Consider the following 27,698-nt stretch of genomic DNA (forward strand, 5'->3'; position numbering starts at 1 on the left):
GTTCGGGGTACTCTCAAGTTTGACCAAACAAGGGACGTTCGAATGTGGGCCCAGCCAGTTTGACCAAATTTTGGTCAAAATCACAATCACAATCGAGTTAAAATCACACTTACATTTCAAACGCCACCTTAATATTTTCTATCCGCAGAGTAATGACAGAGTAGGAGATCCAAATACTCATGGGGATAAACACAAATATCTAATATACTTTATACCCGTTTAAACAAAGTTTCCTCGGACAATGTGCGGTTTCTTCATGTTTTGCGCATGTAAAAGTGGCAGAAGCGACATAAGTAGTTGATTATCGAAACTCTTAAGACAGTATGTGCAATCAAAGCCTCAAAGGGCATCGCTGATATAAAGAATATATGTCCTAAACACCAACTCGAATGGATACAAGCCGAGCAAAGCGATCGAATGACAATCAATCGGGAGACAACAGTCACTGCCAGTAGCCGACAGACTGCAGATTGTTATTTTTACTTTTTTTTTTTTAGCGGGTGTGACTGGGGCATGGAACCAAAGCAAAACGCAGCACTGTATGTGCGAGTTGCGGGTGTGGGAATGGCAGGTAACAACACCAGCAGGTTAGGGAAAGTTTCAACAGTATGCATGTACTATGAAGGCGCAGGGACTCTATATAAAAAAAATCGCATACATTTAGAATGGAGCGCATACGCTCTAAACATCAGCAGAAACGACAAAACCCAATGAGGCAGATATCATATTTGCGCGGCCGAACAAAGTGCAGTGAATCAACAAGAAGACAGTCGAAAGAAGAGACCATTTTGTTGGCAGAGTACGCTTACCTACGAAAGTCAGAATTGATGAGTGAGCGTGGGCGGGATGAAAGCCCCTGTAAGAGACGTCTTATCGAGCAGATCTTAGGCGGACAGCTGAGGTCAAATCCAGGGGCTAGAATTCGTGGGCGTCTGTTTTGGTGGGGTACTAAATCCGACTTACTTGATTTGTAAATATGATTTTAAAATTATAATTTTAATATAATTCTATTAATAATAAAACAAAATATTCATACAAGGTCAAAGGGTGGATCCTATTTATATAATTCTTTTTCAAAATTAAAATTTGATTTTAAAATCTTACTTTGAAATCAAACACAGCATTAGTTTCGGTCTGTGCTTCATTTTATAATGAACGTCGACAAGCAACTACACTTAGTAATATCTGTATATAATCTCTCTAATGATAGATAATTCATGTAAATATGAATAACTCAAAAAAAATATATTAAAGATGAGAGCTTGTACAGGTTATAAGTACCATACATTCAATTTGAGATACACGTATAAAAATTATTTGAATTTTCACTTTTAAAATTTGAAGAACCTCAACTATTGAATACATAAATTATAAGTAAATGTATCATAGAATTTTTTTGATTATAAGATGTCCCACAAATAAGTACATACCGTATAATTACGGCTATATATACTGCGACCTCATAACCACGGTACCTTAAAAGTAGGTACCGTATAAATCCAAAGGCAAGTAAGTAGAAACGATGTCATCTTACTTGATGGATCGGAAGCAGTTGCATGCATGTAATAGATTAAGATACCGATCGGAGCTATGGTTGCCCTAAGCCCGTCCCTCATAAAAGCCTAATTCACAGATAAATAAAGTTTTTCTGTAGCTAACAATGAGCAAAACTAGGCAGTCTCCGGCCGCTTCTCCGTACTGTTCTTGGCTTTCTCGGCTTCCAGCTTCTTGGCCACGGACTTCCAGCGGTGGTAGTTCCCGAACAGGACTTCCATGTCCTCGAGGGTCCGGCCACGTGTCTCGGGCAGCATCACGTAGAAGAACACCCAAGAGATGGCTGCGACCGCCGCGAAGAGGAAGAAGGCCCCGCTGATGGTGATGGCCTTGTAAAGAGAGATGAATGTCATCGAGATGATACCGCTCATCAACCGGTTCATCCCGACCCCGATGGATGCACCCTGAGCTCGGAGCCTTAGCGGGAATATCTCTGAGCTGTAGACCCAGGCGATGGGACCCAGCCCCATCGAGAACGTCCCCACAAAGGCAAGCACCATGGCAATGCACAAGACGAGGGCCCACATCACCTGCTCCCCGCCGGCCCGATTGACCACCTCCAGCGCACACGCCAGGGTCACCAATGAAATGACCATGCCGCCTACACTGGTGAGGAGAATCGCCCGCCGCCCGAGTTTGTCGAGATAGAAGGTCGAGATCAAGATGCAGATAGTCTTGGAGAATCCGACCGCCACTGTGGCAAGCAGCAATTGGTCGGATGTCTTGAGCCCGGCCTTCTCGAAGATACGTGGACTGTACACGACGACCGTGTCGACCCCTGACGCCTGCTGGAAGAACTGGATACCCACAGCCGCGATCAAAACGTGGCGAACAGCTGGCGTTGGGTGGAGGAGCAACTCCTTCCACACGCCAGACCCACTGCTCTCCTTCTTCACTACCTGCACGACGTCGTCATTGCTCTCAGGGGGGATCCCGGCGGCTTCCTTGATGTCGGCGAGCCTTTCCTCGGCCTCCTGGTTCGAGTCTGAAGTCCTGTAAAGTACCTTCCTGGCCTCACCCAAGCGGCCCTGCATGACTAGCCAACGGGGAGATTCAGGCATGGCCATGACGCCAACGGCAAGGATTACTGAAGGGAGGGCCCCAATCCCGAGCATGATTCGCCAGCCCAGGTCCAATCGGAGCTTCGAGAAGCCATAGTTCGATATATACCCGAGGAGCACACCAGCGTTGATAAATACCTGGAAGTACATAAATCACCATTGATGAATCATAACATATTGATGTGAAAAAGATATTTCATGTGCATAGTGATTTATATATATTTAATTTATTCTCGTATATCTTAAGAATGGTTAAGAATAATGACAAATGTAATATAGACACAGGTAAATTGTATAGAACACATATATATATATATATATGTATGACTTCTTAGTAAATGAATTGATATTAAGTGGGCATATCTTTTCCTTTTTCAATTTGATTTTCCCGATATAATATTTATGTGTATGTATATATATATATATATATATACACACATGATACGATACCATATATAACTGATATATTGAATAAAATGCTTATTGTGGTAAATGGATCGGTGGGTGAAACGTGACATTATTATTTTTTTATTTTAAAACAAAAATTCAAGATTGTAGATTATTCATGATAGCTTTCCAATCTAATGAAATCAAGACATATCGTTCAACATGATTCTTTGTATAAAAATAGATGAAATGTCTCCATATCTTCTATACCGTCAAATCCAAGTGATATCAATCAAGCGCCAATATATTTGTTTGTCATCTTCCTATTACATTTTACCGAGAAAGTCCAAGGGTTCGTTTGACAAAAGAGATAAATATTCAAAATTTAATTCCATTTACATTGAACTAGGTAAAAAATAAAATAAGTATGTTGGTAAATATATATATATATATATATATATATATATATATAAAAGAGGGGTTGTAATAATGAGGTTGAAAAATGATAAAAATTAATAATTGCGTTGTAAAATTGTGAAAAAAGTAATGAATAATATTGAATAGTTGAGAAAATTTAGTATTTGAAAATTGAATTGAATAGTAATTAAATAAAAAAATGAAAGAAATGAGTAAAGTAATAATTATAATGTTGAATTGAAGAAAAAGTAAAATAGAGGGCAATGAAATGAAAAATATTTCCACTCCAAACCAAACGGCTCCTAAGATTGTTGCTTTTGTCCGAACGTCATAATATCAATCGTCATTAATGAAAAGATTATTCCATAATATATTATTTATTTCGAATCAAATGAAGTATATGCTAGGTCAGACGTCCTATTCTTAAGTATCAATGAAATGACTGAATTGGAAACTGCATTAAATTCAAAAGGAGAACCCCCCAAGGAAAAAAAAAAAAAAAAAAAAAAAAAACGAACCTCTGGGAAGGAGGCGAGGAAGCCACGGGAGGAAGCGGGCGCGACTTCGGAGGAGTAGACGGGGGCAATCATGAGGGCATAACCGGTCCCAATCCCCGCCACTATCCGGCCAACCATGAGTAAGGCGTAGCCATTGGCAAGGCCCATGAGTATGGCACCAGCGAAGAAGATCGCCCCGGCGATCACAATGGTATACCGTCTGCCCACATAGTCGGAAGTCCTACCGGCCATGGGGGCGCCAATGAGCGAGACGAGGTTGATGATTCCATTGAGTACCTCGATCTGTACATCGCTTATCTTCAAGTCCTTCTGGATGTATAATCCCGCGCCACTCATCACACCTCCATCTACATACACGCAACCACAAATATTAAATACCAAAACCTAATCAATTTGAAATATAACACGACATATGTAAAAAATGACATCAAAATTTATCGTGGACCAATCTCTTGCATGGAACATTACTCACCGTAGCCGATCAAGATCGACGTCATGGAGGCAAGGATGGTGCAAGCAATGGCATACTTATTTCTCTTCGGTGGCTTGCCTTGGCCGCCATTACTCCCCGCGACTACAAACTTATTCTCTGCCATCTCCAGATGCCGAATGATCAAACAGCACGAGAGGGACAACACATCCGCAGGAGGCAGACAGAGAAAAAGAGATAGGGGAGGGAAAAGGAGGGTTAATGGCGGATGGTTTTAGGATTGGAATTGGGGGAAGGGGTTTGAGGCCTCTTTATAATGATGGTGGTGAAACAGGCTGGGGCTAAGAATGAGCCTGTCTTTTTTATGATAATGACGTTTCTTTCCATATATCTCGGGGCGGTTGTTCTTCTTTTTTTGGTAGTGTTTTGAGGTCGGAATTTTCTCGGTGGATCGATCGATCTATTTATCTAATTTAACGATAAATTAGATACCTAGGCTCTTCACGTCCGTCCTATCCTAAATAACTAGATACCATGGGGCAATTTATCTAATTATCCCATGGTATGGTTCCTACGCCCTCCCTTCCCATCGGATCACCACCTTTTTCTCTCTCAGTCGATCCAACTATTAGAGAATACTAGACATTGACCTGCGCATTGCTCGAGTTTCTTATATATTTTTTTTGTATAATTAAGTTTATTTATACATATATATTTGTATTTGTATTGAAATTGGTATTCAATGTACAATGGTGTAATTCTATCAATACAAAAGTTAAATTCAATATCCACCCAAAAAAAAGGATAGGTACAATCAAAATAATTTATTTCATTAATTAAGTTAATATATATATTCATATTAAAATTGGCATTCAATATACAACGTTGTAATTCTACTAATTTGACTGTTAAATTCAATTAAAATAATTTTTTCCATTTGATGAAATTTATGTATATGTAATTTTTGTGGTAGTTATTGTACAGCATTACAATTCTAGCAATTCGAATGTCTTGCATGTTTTATTTTCCCATTCAATTAAGTATATATATATATATATGTAATTTTTGGCAAGTGTCTTTTTTTCCTTTAAGATTTGCATGCGTTTCCGTCTCCGTTTAACTAAGTTTATATATATATATATATATATATATATATGTATTTTTTTTGACGTGTTTTTTTTTCAAATTAGGACACGTTTCTTTTTTCGTTTAATTAAGTTTATGTATGTATGAAATTTTTTTTAACTATGCATTTAAGATACTTCGATACATGACAATATTTGGTTGGTTAAATCCACATGGGAACTTGGCGGTGCTTGGCAACACATGATGGAAGTTGGAGAGTCCAACGATTACACATGACGCGATACGGTTAACTTTCACGGGCATTATATATTGATTTAGGGGATTTAGAATATGATTTTATTTTGAAAATTCAATTTTAAAAATAAAACCATAATATGATAAAGTTCTAAATTACCTACCGAAAAAGAACAAATTCTGTTCTAAATTTCCTAAATATCCTTTAATGCCAATGGCATACTTTTGGTCTTATCCACCTCGGATCCAATTGGAGAGACGAGGATAAAATCATATAATATTTGCTCACAGGGTAACAAAAGTATTAAAGAAAATAATTATTTCCTTAATGGGAAGAAATTGGATCCCTCATGACCAATTATTCTTTTTCAAAAATTAATATTTAATCCATTGGAAATTAAAAGTAGCCAAAAGCATTAATTTGTACAGATATTGTACATATTTATTCTATTAGTAGTATAATGGCTCGAGATTTTCTCCTTCTTTTGTAAATTACGTCCATGCGACCGCTTGGTGTATGTATCCACAAACGATAATCCGAGTTGATTATCTTCACAGAGATATTCAATTATCTAAAACAATCATTTTGTATAAATATATATATATATATATATTTTACATATTTGTCGATCTTTCGATAACTCTTCCTACTTTCCACTAAAATTCTTCACAAGATCTTTCTCCTCTCTTCCCCTCCCCCCCCCCCCCCCCCCCCCCCCCCCAAAACAAAAAAATCTCCTTCCATGTATGACCTTCAAAGGAATCTGAAAGGATATGCACACCTATTTATTTTCAAATTAAGGTAACGAGGTTTGACTTCATTCTTCTCCAAAAATCAAGGTTTTAGTTCATTACCAAAGTAAGTTATAAGTGCGACCAGAAAAGAACGCATTGAATGTCTTAATTAGCTAACTGTAAAAAAAAAATTATCTATATTTTTTATCTTATGTTATATTATTACTGGTCTTCTATCAAGTGCGTTGCACGGGTTCATTATTGCATACGTGTATTATCATCTTTACGGGAATTACTCATATTTTTAAAAAATTATCTCTTATTAATAAAAATAATGATTAATTTGAATTCCAAACAATAATTTTGAATAACATTAGACTAAGTATAAATAATTCAATAATAATGTTGCAACTAATTGTCTTATTCTTTTAAAATTACATTAATAATAAATTAATTGTTTCTTTTAGCGTGCTATCTATTATATACACCCTATCGTTATCACAAAATTATAAAATTTATTTACCAAATTGTGTTGTGTTAGCGATTTGATAAGTTTAGGAGCCTTGTAAGAATAGACCCTTCTTATTCCTCGTGGCCCCAGAACTAATTTGAAAAAATCGTTTATCGCTGCTGTCGCCACTATCTCTCTCAATCACTCGCGGCCCTGAAACGCTAGCCTTGGCCCAGCTTCGACGATTTCACTGCATTAGCCCCAGCACATAGCGTTGCCGCTGCCATGGGCTCCTTGCCGCAGAGCCAGCATTGACGCTGCTGTCTCTCGAGGTCAATATATGCTTCATATTCTTAATGATTAAACGTTAAATTTGATTGTTGGCCTTCTCTTATAATGGTCTTTCTCCTGTTTCTTCAATTGCAGAGATAATTGTTAATTCAATCGGTCATATACGTGCCCCAGCCTCGACGGTACTTCTCGGGATCGGGAAGATGAACTTGAGTCACCGAGCTTGAAGAACAGGTCAGTCACTCCCTCTCTCTCTTTGTCCTCCCCCCCACAATGGGAAATGTGGGCTGTTGTGGGCTGTTAGCATAATGGAACTTGACCCCGTCTCCCGCATATTTTCGGATAATAATTCATGTTGGGTTGCTTTCAGTATACGATTTGTATATGTGTCTTATAGATAATAGCAGTCTTTGATTGTTAAATTTGATTCTCATTGAATGATGTATATGCTTTGTCTACACATCCTTCACTATATGTTTTCAGATAATAATTCCTGTTTGACTGTGCCAGCTTCGATAACCGCTCCAGTCTCAAAGAACAGTGTTAGCTCTGTTTCATCGGTTTATTGATTTGATTGGTCGCGGGTAAGAACAGTGTGGCTATGATTCTATCATTTATTTGATAGAATTTCGTAATCTAACTTTGCTACGCAATGAGATGTAACAGGTTTTGGTGAATTTGACATTTAGAAGTGCTGATTGCAGGGAAATTGTTAACAAAATTCCTTTACCAATTCATCCAAAAAAAATCATTTACTAGGCAAAAGTCAACAAAGTTCAGTGAACCCAGAAGTTTCAAATGGACGTGCGTAAGGAAAGAGTTGAATGAGGGGGCTTCGAAACATGTATTTTATATATATATATATATATATATGTATGGTGTTACGTTCCTTTTGTTCTGATTGAAATTATGGGCAGTGGGGGAAATGAGATGGAGTCCGTGAAATCACGTTCTCATTGAACTTGCGACAAGTTTTGTTCTTGGTTTTAGTATTAAAAAATATAATATAACGTTGATAGATTTTCTTAAATCTATTTCAACGTCTTTTTTTGCATGAGATATCCCAACGTTACTATTTTGACCGGAAAAGCTTCTTGACATAATTTTTCGGGGATGTAAAAGAATTATGATCATGCCCTTGAGGTGTATCTTTTCCCTTTGCTTTGCAGATCAGAATTCAGAAATAGGTGTTACGTACTAGCCTGGAGAGAAGAAAACGATACACATATGTGGTTAGGCATTCTTGTGTCTTTTGTGATCTTGATCAGTCTCTTCGAAATACTCATTAGAGACACGATACACGACACCACTGAATATTGGGTTTTCTATTATCTCCACTATCACTGCAACTTTTGACTAGTTTTCTTCTCAGAGGAGATATTGGGGATGTTTTAGTATATTAAGAAGTAATCATGGATGAAAATACTGCAAAATTTTTTGACTGGAAAATTTTCTTGATAAAATTTTTCAGGGATGTCAAAGAATTCTGATCATGCCCTTAATTGTATCTTTTCCCTTTCCTTTGCAGGTCAGAACATGGAAATCGACGATAGCTACAAGTTTGGAAGGAAGAAAACGACACTCATTCGGGAAATAATCCCCATTTGGTCGGTCATATTAGCATCACTTGAGATCTTAATTAGTCTCGTCGAACTCTCCAACCTTTTGTGATCTTCATCAGGGTCCTCAGAATACTTACAAGAGAGACATGGTATACGGCCCCCACTGAAATTGGGTTTTCCATTATCTTGAATAACACTGCAACTTGCGACAAGTTTTTTTTTCTTTGGGTTCGTATTAAGAAGTAATCGTGAATATAAATGATGCAAAAAAATTTCGGCTGGATAAACATATTGATAAAAGTTTTGGGGACATAAAAGGACTCGAAAATAGATGTTAGGTACGAGTTTGGTGAGAATAAAACAACATTCGGCGAAGAAATAATCTCCATTTGGTTGGGCATTTTTGTGTCTCTTCTGATCTTAATTAGTCTCCTCGAACTTCGGAACTTTTTGCGATCTTGATCAATCTCCTCATAATACGTACTAGAGACACAGTATATGGCCCACTGAATATCGGGGTTTCCAGTATTTCAAATTAGTTACAAATAGAGGGAATGTAACGTGCTTGCACATTTACGTGCGGGCATATGTGCAAACAGTTGCATATATGCTCGCACATTATTGAGGCCTTACTTTTTTACAATTATTTTTTAAGGAAATATTAAAAATCAAAGTACTTTGTACATAAAATTAGCAAGTAATATTTATTTCTATTTATTGCTACTTATAATGCTGGGAAATGAAAATTCGATCAATCGGAGACTCCCATAATAAACCAAAAAAATAAAAAATAAAACAAGTGAAAAGAGAACTTGAGTGGCCGAACTTGAGGAACAGTAGTCATTCTCTCTCTCTATGAAAATTATTGGCTGGTCTCATATGTTTGGTTGGATCGCTGCTAGAAATGGCTGTCTAACATGTTGTATGGACATTAACTTTTTAGGCAGAATGTAGCTAAAATGTAACTCTTGCTGCTACTAAATACAGAAATTGTTGAGGAGTAAATGAGATAAATCCCACGTCGGAAAAGAAAAGGAAAATCCATGGGTTAATATATGGCTTGAGTACCACCACTTATCAGCTTGAGCTTTTAAGTGGATATGGGCCCGAGCCCGTATAAGCCAAATGGAAATTTAATATGGTATCAGAGCGGGTTATGCTTCCGCATGCCTACGCGCGTATGCGCATGGACTCACACCACGCCAGGCCCAGTATGTCCGAGTGCAGCCAAGAGTGCGCCTCGTGTTAGTGTCCCCCCTCGCCCGAGCACGGAAGATGAGCCCGGCTCGAGGTCAATTGTTGAGGGCGGGTATTTAAGGGCACGTAATAACGTGTAGGCAGAAATAGACCACACATTGCACGTGAGGGCGGGTGTTGAGGAGTAAATGGGATAAATCCCACGTCGGAAAAGAAAAGGAAAATCCATGGGTTAATATATGTCTTGAGTACCACCACTTATCAGCTTGAGCTTTTAAGTGGATATGGGTCCGAGCCCGTATAAGGCAAATGGAAATTTAATAGAAATCATTCTACATTTCGTATATCAATAAATGAAATACATATTTCATTTTCATAGAATAGAACTGTTAATATGAAAAAATTACATTTTAATTTTTTAAAAAATACTAATATAGAAATAATAAATCAATACTCCCAATCAATATTACATTTACTAATACATAATATTGCATATAAACCACAAGCAAGATATATCATATTACAAAAAAATTGCTATTATTTATTTACGAGAATAACAACCAAAAAATAATCGAGAGAAGTTGGCTCCTCGAACTCGAGCAATAAGAGGTGTCAATTCATTCGATAATAGATTGATCCAATGTCTCTTCAGCCTTCACTTCTTTCGATTTTTTTCCCTCTGTTTTTCAATTTCCTCTTCATTAATGGGCCGAAATCAAAAACCCAAAAACTCCTTTTCTAATGTCGATAATTCCTACCCCATCTCTGTCTCTTTCAAAAGTTCTCATTTTTCTCTCTGGGTGTATTTTCATTTTTCGAGGCTTTGCTGATCTCGATTGGCATATAGTCGAAGCTTTCTTGATGGACAAAGCTTACTCCGTTAGGGGAATGTGTTGGGACGGTTTCTCTCCTATATGGAGAATGGTAAGTGTAACTGTTAGAGATAGTCCCACATGAAAAAATTAAGAGAAAATCCATAGATTTATATGAGATAATGGTTTAGCAACCCATTGGCTTAAACTTTTGGGTTGCGGATGGGTCCGAGTCCGAAGTAGGCATGTGAATTTTTCCTAACAAGTGGTATCAGAGCCCAAGTAACAATCCTGAGGAAGTGCACACGTTATGCGTGGAAATCCACACCACACCAAGGTCCGAGTGTGGAACTCGTGGCTAATGAAGGGCCTAACAATTGGTATCCGAGTCCGGAAGTGGAAGCCCGGCTTGAAGTCCTCCACATAGTCAAGAAGGGGAAGAATTGTTGGGACGGTTTTTCTTCTGTATGGAGAATGGTGAGTGTAGGTGTTGGAGATAGTCCCACGTGGAAAAGTTAAGAGGAAATCCATAGGTTTATATGAAACTATGGTCTAGCAACCCATTGATTTAAACTTTTGGATTGCGGATGGGTCCGAGTCCGAAGTAGGCCTATGGATTTTTCCTAACAGAATGGAATGTTGACATGGATCAATAACCGGCTTCAGCTCAATAAAAGGCGAGCCTCTTTTTTTCCAAACCCTTGACACCATGTTGGCATGTAATTTATAAGTCCGATATTTTCTCAAACCCTCGACACCATGGTGTTTCTATATGCGTGGACCGAGTTTGAGCTGTCCGAGCCGTAATTTATTCTGTCCTTCCCACTTTTGATGTTTCGTTTCTATTACGAATATATTTTGTGTTTCCTTGTTGATTACATAATACTTAATTTAATAAATAATGATTTTTCAAATTTTGCAAATAAAATGAATATTTTTTATACGTTATTTATATAACAAAAAAATTTTTGAAACTCTTTTAGAAGATCTTATTATCTATATAATATTTGATAATCTCGTATCTTTTGTTTAAGATAAAAATTTATATCTAAACACATAATATTGATATTAAAATATGTGTATAATAATAGATATCTATATAATATACATATATTAATATATATTTCTTCTGATAATATGTATAATGACGCGACTATCATTAATATGGGCTTTCACCGAATTTTTGAATTTGTAAAATAGAATTAATTTTTATATTAGATTTTAAATGGAAACTTTTTCATTGAGAAGATTTTATCATCTACATAATATTTGATAACCTTGAATTTTAATTTTAGATAAAATTAATATCTAATCATATCGATATTAACATTAAAATAAATAGGTATATTTATACATATGATATAACTACTATATATGTTTATTTTCTTTATTTGTGGAATTTAATTAACGCCAATCATATACATACATATATATATATATATATAATATATTTTTATTAATTGTAAAATACGATTTATAATATTTTGAAAGGAGCATATGATATATAATAAAATTGACAAAAAGAAAATATACATCACATTCTATCCCGTGCAATGCATGACCTTCGTAATTAGTTTAAAATAAAAATGAGGAGTGGAAGGATGGTATTCTCTACTTAATATTTTTCTCGCCTATCTCTTTCCTCCAATGTGTCAACCTTTGCTTATTTTACTCTCTCCTCATAACATCTGTTCCACGTTCTATCACATTACTTTTGTTTCTTTTTCGAATTTTATCTACAACTAGATGGAAGGTCCGTACAATGCATGGGATAGATTTAATAAGGATACTAATAAATCAATGACTGTATATCTGATTAAACTTTATTTTTTATTAATTACATTTTTTGTTTAGGTATCTTTATTTTTCTCATTAAACTGATCACAAATTAAAAAATAGTACATTTCCAGTAGTTTACCAGGTAAGATAATTTTTGTTTTGTTCATTATGAGGGTATATGTAATGACAAAAGGTGACTTTTTTAAACAATACATATGTTATATATGACTTTTGGATTTTTATAACTAAAGAAACCTTGAGTGACGTGGCTCGTAATAGCCTACCACTTGTTGTGATATGTTTGATGGGAATGCTAAATTTCTTTTAACCATGAAGTATATATCCTACATGGTATCATTATATGAGTTAATATGGCTTTTATAATTATCTATAGAATATATATATAGATATATAAATTCTTACTTTTATTTTTTTACCCTTAAATTTTTCTAAATTAATCTATTCATGAGTGTATTGAAAAAAAATCATTATTGTTGGAACATCATACACACGGATTAGATTGTCTGGAAGTTTCTAGTATTAACTTTAAAAAATTCATTTTTTTCCTCTTTGAACAACTTAAATAAAGTCTCGGATTCGAGTGTTGTGAATGAAAATCAATGTTATAAGAGTTTTATCACTTAATATGCCGACTCGACTCGAGCTGAATTTGATACCAGGATTATGGATGATCCTGGTTTCAATAAATGGGTTTTTACCCATAGTAAATTCTAATCAATTCTTAAAGGTTTTTCCATTGAATTATGGAAAAGGTCTAGAAATTTTTAGTCAAAAAAATTATATAGAGTTTGGGAAAGGTATCGTATTTTGCATCAAAAACATGTCGCAAATACTCTATAATACCAATAATCATTTATTAGATTTACAAGATACTCTATTCATTTATTAGATTTACTAAAATGCCACCAGATCTTATTCATTTTTTATGTTATATATTGATTGAAATTCAATTTAATGAAATTCTTTTGGGACTTACGTCAATTTAGGAGCTGGTGGTTCTTATTTTCGAATACACGGTGCATCCACAACGTTGCGTGTTAATTTGAACAATTTGGATTGTCGATTGTTTCGGGTCCTAATAATCCCCTTCCAATGCTACTTACAATAATCACTACTTTTTTTTAGAATAAAATCACAACGTATTTTCAATTTATTAGATGAGACTGATTGTTGTTTGAATATCTACACATCATGGAGATGAGGTACTTCTGATAACCTTTGGCCTCCTATACGATAAGTAATTAAATTTCAAACAATGAGAGCGTTAGCATGAATCACATTTGCGTGGTTAATCTATCACTACTTTGAGTATTAAGATTCATGTTTTTTCATTTCAAGGATTTTTCTATTCTAAATTTCTATAATATGCTCTGATTTTATTTAGATTTTAACTAATTTAGACAGGACAATCGATGTTTTAAAATGGAATATGGAAAATATATGGATTATCAAGGAAAAATAAAATTATCCAATTCAGTGATTGTTTTCTTCTTTTTTCGATTATAAAGGTGGTTTATAGGCCTAGTATAAAAAAATAGAAATCTTAATAGCTAATAAAGAGCCATGAATAATCCCACTGAAAATCAAATTCGAAACCTTTTAATTATTAAGCAGAACCGTGCCCAGCTGTACTTCACCTCGTTTTGTTTTAGTGATTGTCGGTTTAAGCACTTGAAAATAACACTATTTTAGAGAGATTAGAAAACAAACCTCGAACTTAGCCCAAACTGTTTGCGTGTAGCAAGACATAGATTTTTGTCGTCGTCTGGCATAATTGGTGTTTAATTAATTAAATAGTTTGATAGTTAATTAAATATGCCTGGTCCCTCGAGAATCCAGCTGTGATTTTATTAGGGATGACACTATATTGGAGTGTGGATCATTTTATCAACTTATTAGATATTTCATTTGAATTAGCCATTTTACCGCGAAATATCACTCATAATAAGAATATTATTCAAATGGATCCATGAATATATCAATTAATTTATAATTATAAAATTAATACTTTAATATTTTTCAAGTTAAACATAAATAAACTAAATATTAAGTTGTTCATAGTGGATGAGCTCTCTTTAATATTTTATTTGTGTGTATATATATATATGTCAGGCCCAATTCATATGGCCCAACTCGAACCCTTTGGTTTTATATTTCAAATAGTTACATTTGTTATTTCTTTTACTTGTTAGAGGTGAGGTATGCGTGACTTATATGAAAGGAAAACGAATGAGAAACAGAAATATCTTTTACCCCAATTTCTCCCTAATTTCTCTCTGCCTCATCTTCTTCCTCTCTATCCCTCTTCTTCCTTCTCCGGACTCTCTTCTTCTTCACTGTTATCTCCTTCGGGATATAACAATATAAGAATGAAATTTTATTCACTTAAAAAGGCATTAATATATATATATATATATATATATATATATTATCAATATGAATTCTTAAAAAGCTTAAATTATTTCTTTGACTAAATCTTGGTATCCGAAAATGCAATTTGAGTCCCGATTAATCCAGTTTAACTAGGACGACACATTAAATGGTAAAGCTCTCTTAACGTGGAGCAAAATTATTTTTAACAAAATTAATGTAATTAATTAATATAATTATCCAACAATTTTGTGGTTATCATTTTAGTAATGCATTCTATTTGAAAATTAGCATTTACAATTTTATACCTAAATTCTTTTACAATATTTTTTTTCATTTACAAAAGTAATTACTTAATTCTTATTCAAGTAAATGGTTTTCATCAAATAATACCAGTTATTAAGTGAAAAATCATGAAAAGCATATCAATTCTTTGAAAATATTAATCATTAGTATTTTTGCAAATTTAATTTTATATATAGTTTACGGCCTTGAACTATATGTTTATAGGCTAAGAAATGTTAAAATTGAATTGTAGAATCAAATAAGAGTAATTAAGTTTAATAAATTGTTATATATTTCTATTAATTAATTACTTTTAAAACTCTCTATTACATGACTTTTTATTTACTCTATGAAGGTAGCTTGACTCACAATGATTAACTCATAATTTCTCTCTTGACACGTGGCACCATCTTATTAACATTAGGATGACACGTGGTGCAGCCTCGTTAAATCTCCTCTTGCATTTTTATTATACGTAGATAGTTATGTAATGATAAGTTAAGAATTGCCAAATGAAATTTTTTTCACTTAATAAGAAATGCAATGATGGGTTAAGAGTTGCCAAATAAAAGCCTCCATCTTGCGCTTTAACTTTTATATATAATAATTGATGAGTGATGCTTACATAGTTGGCTAAAAAATAACCACCGTCGTTTTTTTTTTTTTTTGCTGTTAGATCAGATTATGGTTGCTTTAGGCCATACAGGTGTCCAAATTCTTTTTAACTAAAGATTCACCTCTAAATTTTTGACTTTCAATATTATTGACTATGCATCTTCTCGACCATGCATGGTCGTGCCGTGAATTGCTCAAATCCAGTTCGATATGAAATCGGACAAAATCTATCAATTCAATACAAAAATAATAATTTAATAAATTAAAAGAAGAATAAAAAAACAAAGTATTAATTAAACAAATTTTGATATTTGCATACGTTCTCATCCCGTGTTTCAATCGACAAAATCAAATCAACCAGCCAATTCCTAAAATTAAGTCAACATGGCAAATAGAAATTAACTTTTAATTAGCTAATTTTTGCCTATTAAATCAGGGGATTAGCTATTTTGTAATTAGAGATTGTGATTCACCCAAAAAAAAGAATTAGAGATTGTGGAATTAAAATCTATGGTTGCGAAAGTAGCTTCAGCCTTTTTAATAAAAAAACACAAACTTATGTATCAAATTCGTCATGTCATTAATTTTCTTTTATTTTTGGCTGAGATGTTATTAGTCTTGTCTGTATTCTAAATGACATGGCATTGCCAACTAAAAAAAAAGATTTCACAAATATTAAAAAAATTAAAAAACAAAAAACAGCCTAAGCTGGGGATTGCAGGGGCTCGCCCAAGGGGACCTCAACCTCAGAGGGAGCCGGCGACCTCATCCCGGGCGGGAAGGGGGCCACCGATGAAGCCCCTTCCCTGCGATTTTGCCCGAGTCTCAAATCCAAGTCTTAACCTATATATATAATTAATTAGAGCATAGGGAGTAATCCTAATTAGTCTCCCCTGCCTTTGTCCTAGCCCTGCCCTGGCTAATACTACTTAGCAAAAAAAAAAAAAAAAAAGACTAATTAGGCGGTCTCCTGCTGCTTCTCCGATGACCCGGGCACATTGGTGCAGGGAGCATCGCCACTGTTGTTACGGAGCTTCTTAGCGGTTGACCTCCAACGGTGGAAGCTCCCGAACAGGACTTCCATATCCTCGAGGGTCCGGCCCTGTGTCTCTGGCAGCAGCACGTAGAAGAACACCCAGGAGACGGCCGCTACTGAGGCGAAGAGGTAGAAGGCACCGCTGATGGTGATGGCCTTGTAAAGAGAGATGAATGTCATAGAGTTTACGCCACTCATTAACCGGTTCGCCGCAACGCCGAGTGATGCGCCCTGGGCTCGAAGCCTTAGCGGGAATATCTCTGAGCTGTAAACCCAGGCGATGGGGCCCAGCCCCATCGAGAACGATCCAACGAAGCACAGCACCATTGCGATGCATATGACGAGGGCCCATGTAATCTTTTCATCCGGATGGTGGTTGATCACTTCCAGCATTGTCGCTAGGGTCGTCAATGACACGACCATGCCACCCACGCTGCTGAGGAGAATCGGTCGCCTTCCTACCCGGTCGACATAGAAGGTCGAAATGAAGATGGTGATAGTCTTCATGAATCCGACTGCCACTGTGGCGAGCAGCAATTGGTCGGATGTCTCAAGCCCGGCCTTCTCGAAGATACGAGGGCTGTACAGGACAACCGTGTCGATCCCTGACGCCTGCTGGAAGAACTGGATGCCCACAGCCGCGATCAAAATGTGGAGAACAGCCCGGCTCGGGTGGATTACTAGCTCCTTCCACACTCCCGACCCACTGCTCCGCTTCTTCACCACCTGCACGACATCATCATTGCATTCAAGGGGTATCCCAGCGGCTTCCTTGATGTCGGCGAGCCTTTCCTCGGCCTCCTGGTTCGAGTCTGAAGTCCTGCATAGTACCTTCCTGGCCTCACCCAAGCGGCCCTGCATGACTAGCCAACGGGGAGATTCAGGCATGGCCATGACGCCAGCAGCGAGGATGGCTGAAGGGATAGCCCCAATCCCGAGCATGAGCCGCCAGCCCAGGTCCAATCGGAGCTTCGAGAAGCCATAGTTCGATATATACCCGAGAAGTACACCAGTGTTGATGAATATCTGCAAGTACATAAATCACCGTTGACGAATCATAATGTATAAACATAGTACGTATCCAATAATTAAGATGTAAATCACCATGGATGTGTGTGTACTCATAATTCGTAAATCTTATGAATGATTAAGAATAATGATTTAATGAGATATATAATATAAAAATAGTTAAGTTTTATAAAATTGTTTTGGTAGTCATTCTCATTCTTGACTTCTTAGCACAGGCATTAAATGGATAATAAGACCATATTTGACTTCTTACCACCTGAATTGAAATTGTAGCGGGCATATCTTTTTTTATTTATTTATTTGATTAAGACATAGTAGATAAATATATATATATATATATATATAATATCTCACCGAAAAAAACATTTATAATATATATACGATAAAAACTGACATATTGAATAAAATATTTATTGTGGATCGGTGAGTAAAACCAAACATGAGTATACTCGTGACGTGCAAATATATCTTTTATTGGCCGAATATGCAGAGTACATCTAGCGATCATAATCACACATACAAACTTATAATATCACAATTGGAAAAATAACCAAGAAAAGCTCGACAAAATATTAATGTTTTCTTTATCACGACAAAATATTAATGTTTTCTTTATCACGACAAAAATATTAATTAACTGAGACACCTTAGTATGGGCACCGAGATTGTATGAACATTCCATGTTTTAATGGTCGAGCCCACACCCCCACTTTATTAATATATCACACTCGTCTATATATTTTCAAACATCTTACTAATGAGTTATAATTAATAGATTACCAATCTAATTAAATCAAGAGATAAATCATTCAACATGATTGTATAAAAAAATAATAATTTGATTGTTAAAAATTTATTAAATTTAAAATATAAATGTAATCCCTTCTATACTGAAAAATCCACGTGATCGATGAAATGCCTCCATATTCATCATTTTTTTCTCAATGCTATTACATTTTATTAGCTAGAAAGCATTGGATTCCCGTATTTTTGTCCATATCATAATCTACAATCATCATCAAAGATAAGATGATTCCCGATAAAAATAAAAAAGAGACGCCCTAGCCAACGTATCATAAAACTATTGAATTGGAATCTTTATTAAACTCAAAAAGAGAATCCAAAAAAAAAAAAAACGAACCTCTGGGAAGGAGGCGAGGAAGCCACGGGAGGAAGAGGGGGCGACTTCAGAGGAGTAGACGGGGGCGATCATAAGGGCGTACCCCGTCCCAATCCCCGCCACGATCCGGCCAACCATGAGTAAGGCGTAGCCATTGGCAAAGCCCATGAGTATGGCACCTGCGAAGAAGATTATCCCAGCGATCACTATGGTGTACCGTCGGCCCACCCAGTCGGAGGTCCTACCGGCCATGGGGGCACCGAGGAGAGAGACGATGTTGATGATGCCGTTGACGATCTCGATCTGCGTGTCGCTTATCTTCAAGTCCTTCTGGATGAACAGAGCCGCGCCACTCATCACACCACCATCTATACCACAGATACAAAAAACCCAAAAAATTCATTACACCAAAACCCTAACCAATATAAATATAATCGAACATACAAGTCGAGATTTAATTATCGTGACCGATCTCATTAGTTGAAGCATACGCACCCAAAAAAAGGAAAAGACCACCCGGTGTTTTCGAGATTTCAGTATTCTCTTTTATAAATCGAGTCTCAATTTATTCAAGATTCATTTACTAACTAGTGTTTTTCTTTGTGCAAGATGAAACAACTGCAGTTGAATATTGTTATATGGCCCCCCATAGACCAAAGTGAAAACATGTCCTCCAAAGTTCAAGGAGAAAGTCAATCGGTGCAATTTACTAATCGACTATTGGCAGTTCTACCGTGTGAGTGACGTTAATGGGCTTGGGCTCATAAACTATAATTATAAAAACCGACCCTATTCTATTCCTTTCAATTTTGACAGTGACAACGGAGGGTTTTGGACTCATATGGCCGGTCGTCCCCGGACCCCTTTTATATATATATATATATATATATATATCAAGAAAACGACAGCATAGGGTGTCTTCATCGACCCCGCATGTCTAAACAGCGACTGTCGATGCAAGTACGTACTTCACCCAAATTTAAAAAGTTCTAACGGACAATTAAGGGAACTGCGCCGAGAGAAATATAAACTTACCATAGCCAATCAAGATCGAAGTCATGGAGGCGAGGATGGCGCAAGCGATGGCATACTTGTTCCTCTTCGGGGGCTTGCCACGGCCATTGGCCTCCTCGATCGACACCGATCTCCCGCCGGAATCTCTGACTACGATATTGTGCTCTGCCATCTTTCTTAATCCCAACACAACAGTGCCAATGGGGGAACTACGAAACAGAGGGGCGGAGTCAGTCAGTCAGCCAGTCCGAGGAGAGGAGGGACGGGGAGAGCTGCTTCGACTTATGAAGAATTTTGGATCTGGTTTTGGATATTTAAAGGACTATTCCTTCTTTATCTAAAAGAAGATAAGATGTTGCGAAAATTTCCACGAGGATCCTATGGCTGAGAATTGGTAAATACTACCATGGCCTATTTTGCGGAATTAATGGTATGTGTTGTGCATTATATACGGACGGTCGTCGGGTACGTATCTCTTCTGCACCCGTTATTTTCGTGTAGATAAAATTAAGTCAACAATTATTGTTGTTGTTGTTGTTATTATTATTGTTGCAAATTACTTGGTATCAAGAGGACCTTCTAATTTCAATGCTAATTAGGTCTCCCATGTATTTTTTGGATTCGTGTATCGCTCTTCTTGGTCGAGTTTATGTGAGGTCGGGATTTTCTCGGTAGATCTCTTCCCAAATCAAGCAATCCTAAAGTATATTCTCCGCATCGATAAGAAATCAATATCTGATATCTAATCTAATTTATGATATATGATGTTTTCTTATTTTTTCTTATACTATTATTTAAGTGTGAAATTTAATCGTCAAATAACTTTCTATATTCCAGCTATATCATAAACAAAATAAGCAACTTTCACTCCACAAATATCGGCCGATATCCGTAGGAGTCGAAGAAGATAAAATTTTATCCGTAAAAAGAGAGAAATTAACTTCTTTTTTTTCGTAACTAGAGATAAATTAACTACCATATCCACTAAGCGGTTAGTTTCGAAGATTTTTTCTATCTTCTACTCGCTCCCCCTCTCTTTGCAGCCATTTTCCCTTCTTTTCTTTTCTTTTTTTTCTCTCTGCGAATATTGATCAGTTAATCTATTTTAAAATATTATCATGTGGATAAATGGTATAAATCCAATTAGAGTGATTCGTTTTTATTAAAAAATTAATATAAAAAAATAAGAAAACTCAAAAAATTAAGAAAATTTCATTCAGCGATTTTAACGTTTTGAAATCATCTAGCCGGACTCACCACAACTCCGCTTTATATTAGATATAGATATAGATATAGATTATATATAGATAAATAGATATAGATATAGATATTGGTTTGAAATTCTAATTTATCGATTCCGCATATAAAAAGGGTTTCCATCTAGTCTAGTGTTTTTCAAAATGCTCTTGATTTGGAAGAGCATGGAAAATAAATTAAGGATACAAAAAATAAAAAGGAAGAGTTGGAGATATAATTTATAAAAAGTTATAGCCCATGGAGTTGGGAGAGAGTAGAATAAGGAGAAATTGACACTTGAGAGGAAAGATAGTAGAGAATGACTAGTCACATCCTCGCTACAGATGAAAAATAATGTAATAAAAATATTATATTACCCAGCAAAAAAAATAAAAAAAATATTATATATTCAAAGTATAATTTACTTCAAGATAAGAATCAATATTTCACACTTGAGATATTTTCTAATCTATCAATTCTGTTACGAAAGTTAATACACTTGAGATATTTTCAATTTTATCAAATTCTTTTACGAAAGTTAATTACATATTATGAGGAAAAATTATAAAACTTAAAAAAATGAAAAAAAAAAAAGGCCGAGGAGAGTGGCCGTCATACTTCATACGTGGGCAAGAGAGAAAAATATGAATAGAGAAGAGAATTGAAGTAGTGGAGTAAAAACGGGGGAAGTTTTTCATGCATACTTACCATTATAACCCTAATCCAATAGATGTCACTAGTTATAAATATTTTATTGAGGACTTCGTATGAAACTAAAAATTACACCAAAGAGGGCTTCTCCCTTTATGATAGTATTAGATTAGATTGAATTAGATGTTAAATAGATAGTATTATCCTTAAATTCCTCTCTTTTATTTTAGATTGTGTCATATTTAAATTATTAAGGATAACATGTATTTTCAACTTTTCAACCATATCTTACAAATAATATGGTAGCTAAAAAATCGAATTTTACCTTAAATAATAGTATAAGATAAGATATGATTAAATCGATTATAATACATAAAAATCAGTATGTGAAAGGAGATGCGTCAAACTCTATGTCCATGTCGAATTGACCTTTCAATTTCAATTCAATGAACTTTTATACATACATATATATATATATATATATATATGTAATTATTGACACTCGATTTTCATAGACTTGAGATAGGCCGCAAAATTGAAAAGCCCAACTAAGTAAAGAAAGGTATTCAGCCCATTATTGTGAAATTATGGGTGGGCTTGAGATTAGGATTAGGCCGAATTAATTGTAGTTCTCGGGATATTACGGTCAAAGTTTAGTTCACTTGAGCTTGGCGCACAAACGCGAAGTCGAAGAGTGAAGGACACAATTGCAATTAATGGAAGAAGTGGACCAAATGGAAAATAGCAACGATTAATGGCAGAGATTTTTTTCTTTTTATTTTCTTTTGATGAATTAGTTGGCGAGAAATGTGGTAGTTTTTTTTTTACCCAGTAAAAAAAGAAAGAAGGTACGTAGAGATATTTACTCCACAACTCACGTGTAACAATTAATAAGTGTGACCTAATAAGTTAAAAAGTCTTAATTAGCTAATTATCAAAAAAGAATTTAAGAAAATTCTTAGATAATTTAGGGTAATGACATTAACAGAAGACTTTATTAAAAAGATGAAGGGATTATGGATTGCCCTAACTTTATTTTATGAGCAGGAGAGATCTGAGGCAGAGTGCTAAACGGTGATTAGAGGGAGGTCCAATTTAGCTACCATAAGCCTTCCGTGCCACCTAAATGCAGAAAATGAACAACTGACCATATGATAAATTTAAACAAAATATAAGGATCTTTCTGATTAGTAGCAAAAGTAAATTAAATGAAAAATTTAAGACAAAAAATAAAGGATAAATAACGCACAAAATGACAAACTTTTATATTCGTCTAGGATTATATCACAAACTTTTTTTTTTCAATTAATAAACACAAACTTCCAATTATATTTTACATATATCATGCGATCTCTTTTCTGAATTTCGTCTGAAATGTGATTCAATACTTTCTGTACTCTAATCGTGACATTGTCCCCTCATCGAAAAAATTCACAAATATGACAGAATCCAAAAAAATAAAAATAAAAGCAAACCAGCCGAAGCTAGGGCTCGCCGATAGCCACTCAATCCCGAGACGAGGTCATCGGGGACCTTAGAAGATGCTAGCGACCTCATCCCACAGGGCAAAGGGGAGCCACCAACAAGGCCCCTCCCCTGCCATTTTATCCAAGACTTACTAGATCCAAGTCTCGGACTAAATATGTAATTGATGATTGATTAAGGCAGAGGGAGTAATTAGTTTCCCCTGCCCTTGCCCAAGCCCTAGCCCTAGCCCTAGCCCTAGCCCTAGCCCTGCCTCCCCCGTAAGGCTAATACTTTCTATGGCTTATAAGAGTAATTACGGGGTCTCCAGCCGCTTATCGGATGACCCCTCGGACGCTAAAAGGGCCTCGCTAGCAGTGCTGTTGTTGCTGCTACTATCGGGCACAGCTCCACCATGGTTATGATTGATCTTCTTTGTGGCGGACCTCCACTTGTGGTAGCCCCCGAAGAGGACGTCCATGTCCTCTAGGGTCCGACCTTGCGTCTCAGGGAGCATCACGAAGAAGAACACCCAGGACGCGAACGCTATTGATGCGTAGAGGTAGAAGGCACCGCTGATGGAGATGGCCTCATAGAGGGAGATGAATGTCATAGAGTTGAGGCCGCTCATTAACCGGTTCACTGCAACGCCAATGGCTGCGCCCTGGGCTCGAAGCCTTAGCGGGAATATCTCTGAGCTGTAGACCCAGGCGATGGGGCCCAGCCCCATCTCGAATGTCCCAACGAAGGTCAGCACCGTGACGATGCACACGATGAGGGCCCACGTTACATCCCCTTCCGGGTTGTTGTCGACCACCAACAGCGCAGTTGCGAGAGTAAACAATGACAAGACCATGCCCCCCACGCTGGCGAGGAGAAGCGGCCGCCTCCCAAACCGGTCAAGATAGAAGATCGAAACCAAGACGCAGACAGTCTTGGAGAACCCGACCGCCACGGTGGCAAGCAGCTGTTTCTCGGATGACTTGAGCCCTGCCTTCGCGAAGATTCGTGGGCTGTAGAGGACAACCGTGTCAACCCCTGACGCCTGCTGGAAGAACTGGATGCCCACAGCTGCGATCAAAATGTGGCGAACAGTCGGCGTCGGGTGTAGCAGCAGCTCCTTCCACACGCCTGACCCGCTGCTCTGCTTCTTCACTACCTGCACGACATCCTCATCGCATTCAGGGGGTATCCCGGCAGCTTCCTTAATGTCGGCAAGCCTGTCCTCGGCCTCGTCGTTTGATTCTGAAGTCCTGTAAAGTACCTTCCTGGCCTCACCCAAGCGGCCCTGCATGACGAGCCAACGGGGAGATTCAGGCATGGCCAGGACGCCAATGGCGAGGACAACTGAAGGGATGGCCCCGATCCCAAGCATGAACCGCCAGCCCAGGTTCAAAGGGAGATACGAGAAGCCGTAGTTCGATATGTACCCGAGGAGCACACCAGCATTTATGAATATCTGCAAGTACATAATCACCAATGATGAATCAAAATGTATATAAACATATTATGTTTAAAGTAATTAAAATGTGAAAAAAGAAATTTCAGCTTTCGAAATGTTCAGAAAAGAAAAATATATATATTAATAAATGTCAAATGCATATTCATGTGTGTATATATATATATATGTATTTTTTTCTCGTATGTAATATGTAATAGAAAAATCGTTCATTTTGTAGAATTATTTTGGTTATTATCTCATTCCTGACTCAGCACAGGTATTAAATGGAAAACAATGTCATATTGACTTCTCAGTACATGAATTGAATTTACAGCGGGGATCTCTTTTTCGTGGTCAAGGTAAAACCTAACATTTCTACTCATGATAGCAGGCAAAACCTAACATTCATACCAAGAAAAAAAGCTCAATGAGATTTTGTTTTTTTAACCACGATGCAATATTACTGGATTGAGGCACACTCGTATCGAGAACAAGATTGTATCATAATTCCATGTTTTATTGGTCGAGCAGACTTAGTTCATTAATACATCGTCACAATCGTCTATACCATTTCAGTTGTCTTACTAATCAGTTATAATAGCTTGGCAATCTAATATAAATCATAATTCAACATGATTCTTTGTATGACAATTAATTTGATTGTTAAAATTTTGTTAAAATAAATAAATAAATAAGAACATGTAATCCCTCCATCTTCTACCCCAAAAAATCTATATAATCTCTCCATCTTACCTGGAAAGCATTGGATTTCCTTATTTAAATCGTAATTAAAGATAAGGTTATTCCTAAAATAATATTTCTCTTTGGATAAGTCCTAATATGATTTTCTGGTCCCCTCCACCAATAAAATATACACAATAGTCCTAATATGATTTTCTGGTCCCCTCCACCAATAAAATATACACAATACGAGACGTTTAAGCTAAGTATCATTTGGCCATAAAACTAAAAGCTTTGAGTATGATGAAATGATTGAATTGGAACTTAATTATACTCAAAAAGAGGTTAAAAAAAAGGAAACCGAACCTCTGGGAAGGAGGTGAGGAAGCCACGGGATGAAGCCGGGGCGACTTCGGTGGAGTAGACGGGGGCGATCATGAGGGCGTACCCAGTACCAATCCCCGCCACAAACCGGCCGACCGTGAGCAAGGCATAGTTAGAGGCTAAGCCCATGAAGAGGGCACCCACGAAGAAGATCGCTCCGGCGATCACAATGGTGTAGCGGCGGCCCACATAGTCGGAGGTCCTACCGGCCATAGCGGAGCCGATGAGGGAGTAGACGTTGATGCTGCCGCTGAGTATCTCAATCTCCACATCGCTCACGTTCAGGTCTTCCTGGATGAACTTCGCCGCCCCACTCATCACACCGCCATCTATATATATATATATATATACCACAAATATAAAACGACTATTGATCAAAACACAACCTTAACTGATACAAATATAATCAAACATACAGATCGAAATTTACCGCGACCGGTCCTGTAAATTGGAAGTAAATCGCATCGAAAAGACACAACTACGTAGTATTTTCGAGATTGATTCCGGTAGTCCCCTAGATAAATCGAATCTCGATTTATTCGAAATTCACATACTAATTTGTGTTTTCCCATGCCAGACCAAAATCGAAATTTACCGCAACCGGTCCTGTAAATTGAAGTAAAACGCATCGAAAGGACACAGAGTAACTAGTATTTTCGAGATTGATTCCAGTATTCTCCTAGATAAATCAAATCTTGATTTATTCGATATTCACATACTAATAATTAGTGTTTTCCCGTGCCAGATGAAAATCGAAATTTACCGCTACCGGTCCTGTAAATTGAAGTAAATCGCATCGAAAAGACACGAGTATCTAGTATTTTCGAGATTGATTCCGGTATTTTCCTAGGTAAATCGAATCTCGATTCATTCGATATTCACATACTAATTAGTGTTTTCCCGTGCCAGATGAAAGTCGCCAGGTGCCAATTCCTTATCACGACTACAATTAGAAAAAGTGATTCCATTCTGTTCCATTCGATTTTCATAGTAACAGTAATACCACCAACAACAGAGGGTGTCTTGATCGATGCCGTGTGTCAACGACAATTCTCGATGAAATTAAAGTTCCACTACCAACAGACCAAAAAATAAAAAAACTATATTTTGTATTTTTTTCAGGAGAGAAATTAATGAAAAGAAAAAAAAAGTAAGAAACGGCAGAGAGAGAGAGAGAGAAAAAGCTCACCATAGCCAATCAAGATCGAGGTCATGGAGGCGAGGATGGTGCAAGCAAAGGCATACGTGTTCCTCTTCCGCGGCCGGTTCCACGCTTCGCCGTCGCCATTGGACGACCCGTACGAAAACGATCCCTGGGGGTCTTCGGCGCCGAACTTATGCTCCGCCATCTTCCGATCCCGGCGGCACAACCAGCCGAAGAGGAGAACCAAAGAAACAGAGGAGGCCGAGGCAGAGGCAGAGGCAGAAACAGAGAGGAGAGGGTTACGGTGTGACGGAGAAAGACACTTGGGGGGTGGGGTTCTGGTTTGGTTGGGGGCTTTACGGCTTCTTTTAAAAGGAAGAAGGGGGGTGTGTGGTGGGGACAGACAGGCTGTGGGTTGGGGGAACCAATGGCTGAGAATTGCGATTGCTTCTTTTCGGGTTTAAGGCAAATGTGTCGACCCTATCCGGACCGTCGGTACAATCTGCGCATACCTTTACTTGTCTATCGAGCTTTACCCGCACGTACTGCACGGTGAATATATCGATGGACCTATGATCGGACTATGCACCACAAGAATATTACTATCGAGTGATGTTAAATAAAGTTTCTTAAATAGACATCGCATGATTTAGATAGTTGTAAGTATATAATTAAAAATTTAAAAATAAATAT

At 36.9% G+C, this 27,698-nt stretch overlaps 3 protein-coding genes and 1 long non-coding RNA gene across 5 annotated transcripts; 1 reads left to right on the plus strand and 3 right to left on the minus strand.

Moving 5' to 3' along the window:
• Window positions 1-1,371: 1,371 nt before the first annotated feature.
• LOC116194521 (polyol transporter 5-like) lies at window positions 1,372-4,659 on the minus strand. The gene is made up of 3 exons (XM_031523338.1): window positions 4,410-4,659; window positions 3,938-4,284; window positions 1,372-2,753 (listed from the first exon to the last, which is right to left on the minus strand). Exons 1-3 carry the CDS (start codon window positions 4,531-4,533, stop codon window positions 1,671-1,673), a joined length of 1,554 nt encoding a protein of 517 aa, XP_031379198.1. The 5' UTR covers window positions 4,534-4,659; the 3' UTR covers window positions 1,372-1,670.
• Window positions 4,660-7,008: 2,349 nt separating this feature from the next.
• LOC116197627 lies at window positions 7,009-8,910 on the plus strand. Of its 2 annotated transcripts, XR_004155070.1 has the most exons (4): window positions 7,009-7,205; window positions 7,300-7,398; window positions 8,334-8,396; window positions 8,693-8,910. It is a non-coding gene; the product is annotated as an uncharacterized LOC116197627 (long non-coding RNA). The 2 variants fall into 2 exon arrangements; XR_004155071.1 differs by lacking the exon at window positions 8,334-8,396.
• Window positions 8,911-16,457: 7,547 nt separating this feature from the next.
• Window positions 16,458-20,275, minus strand: LOC116194646 (polyol transporter 5-like). The gene is made up of 3 exons (XM_031523508.1): window positions 20,026-20,275; window positions 19,012-19,358; window positions 16,458-17,867 (listed from the first exon to the last, which is right to left on the minus strand). Exons 1-3 carry the CDS (start codon window positions 20,174-20,176, stop codon window positions 16,764-16,766), a joined length of 1,602 nt encoding a protein of 533 aa, XP_031379368.1. The 5' UTR covers window positions 20,177-20,275; the 3' UTR covers window positions 16,458-16,763.
• Window positions 20,276-23,144: 2,869 nt separating this feature from the next.
• On the minus strand, window positions 23,145-27,356 carry LOC116195713 (putative polyol transporter 2). The gene is made up of 3 exons (XM_031525025.1): window positions 27,051-27,356; window positions 25,844-26,190; window positions 23,145-24,814 (listed from the first exon to the last, which is right to left on the minus strand). Exons 1-3 carry the CDS (start codon window positions 27,208-27,210, stop codon window positions 23,672-23,674), a joined length of 1,650 nt encoding a protein of 549 aa, XP_031380885.1. The 5' UTR covers window positions 27,211-27,356; the 3' UTR covers window positions 23,145-23,671.
• Between the last annotated feature and the right edge of the window lie 342 nt (window positions 27,357-27,698).

Source organism: Punica granatum, chromosome 2 (assembly GCF_007655135.1).
Source record: "Punica granatum isolate Tunisia-2019 chromosome 2, ASM765513v2, whole genome shotgun sequence".
Taxonomy (NCBI): Eukaryota; Viridiplantae; Streptophyta; class Magnoliopsida; order Myrtales; family Lythraceae; genus Punica; species Punica granatum.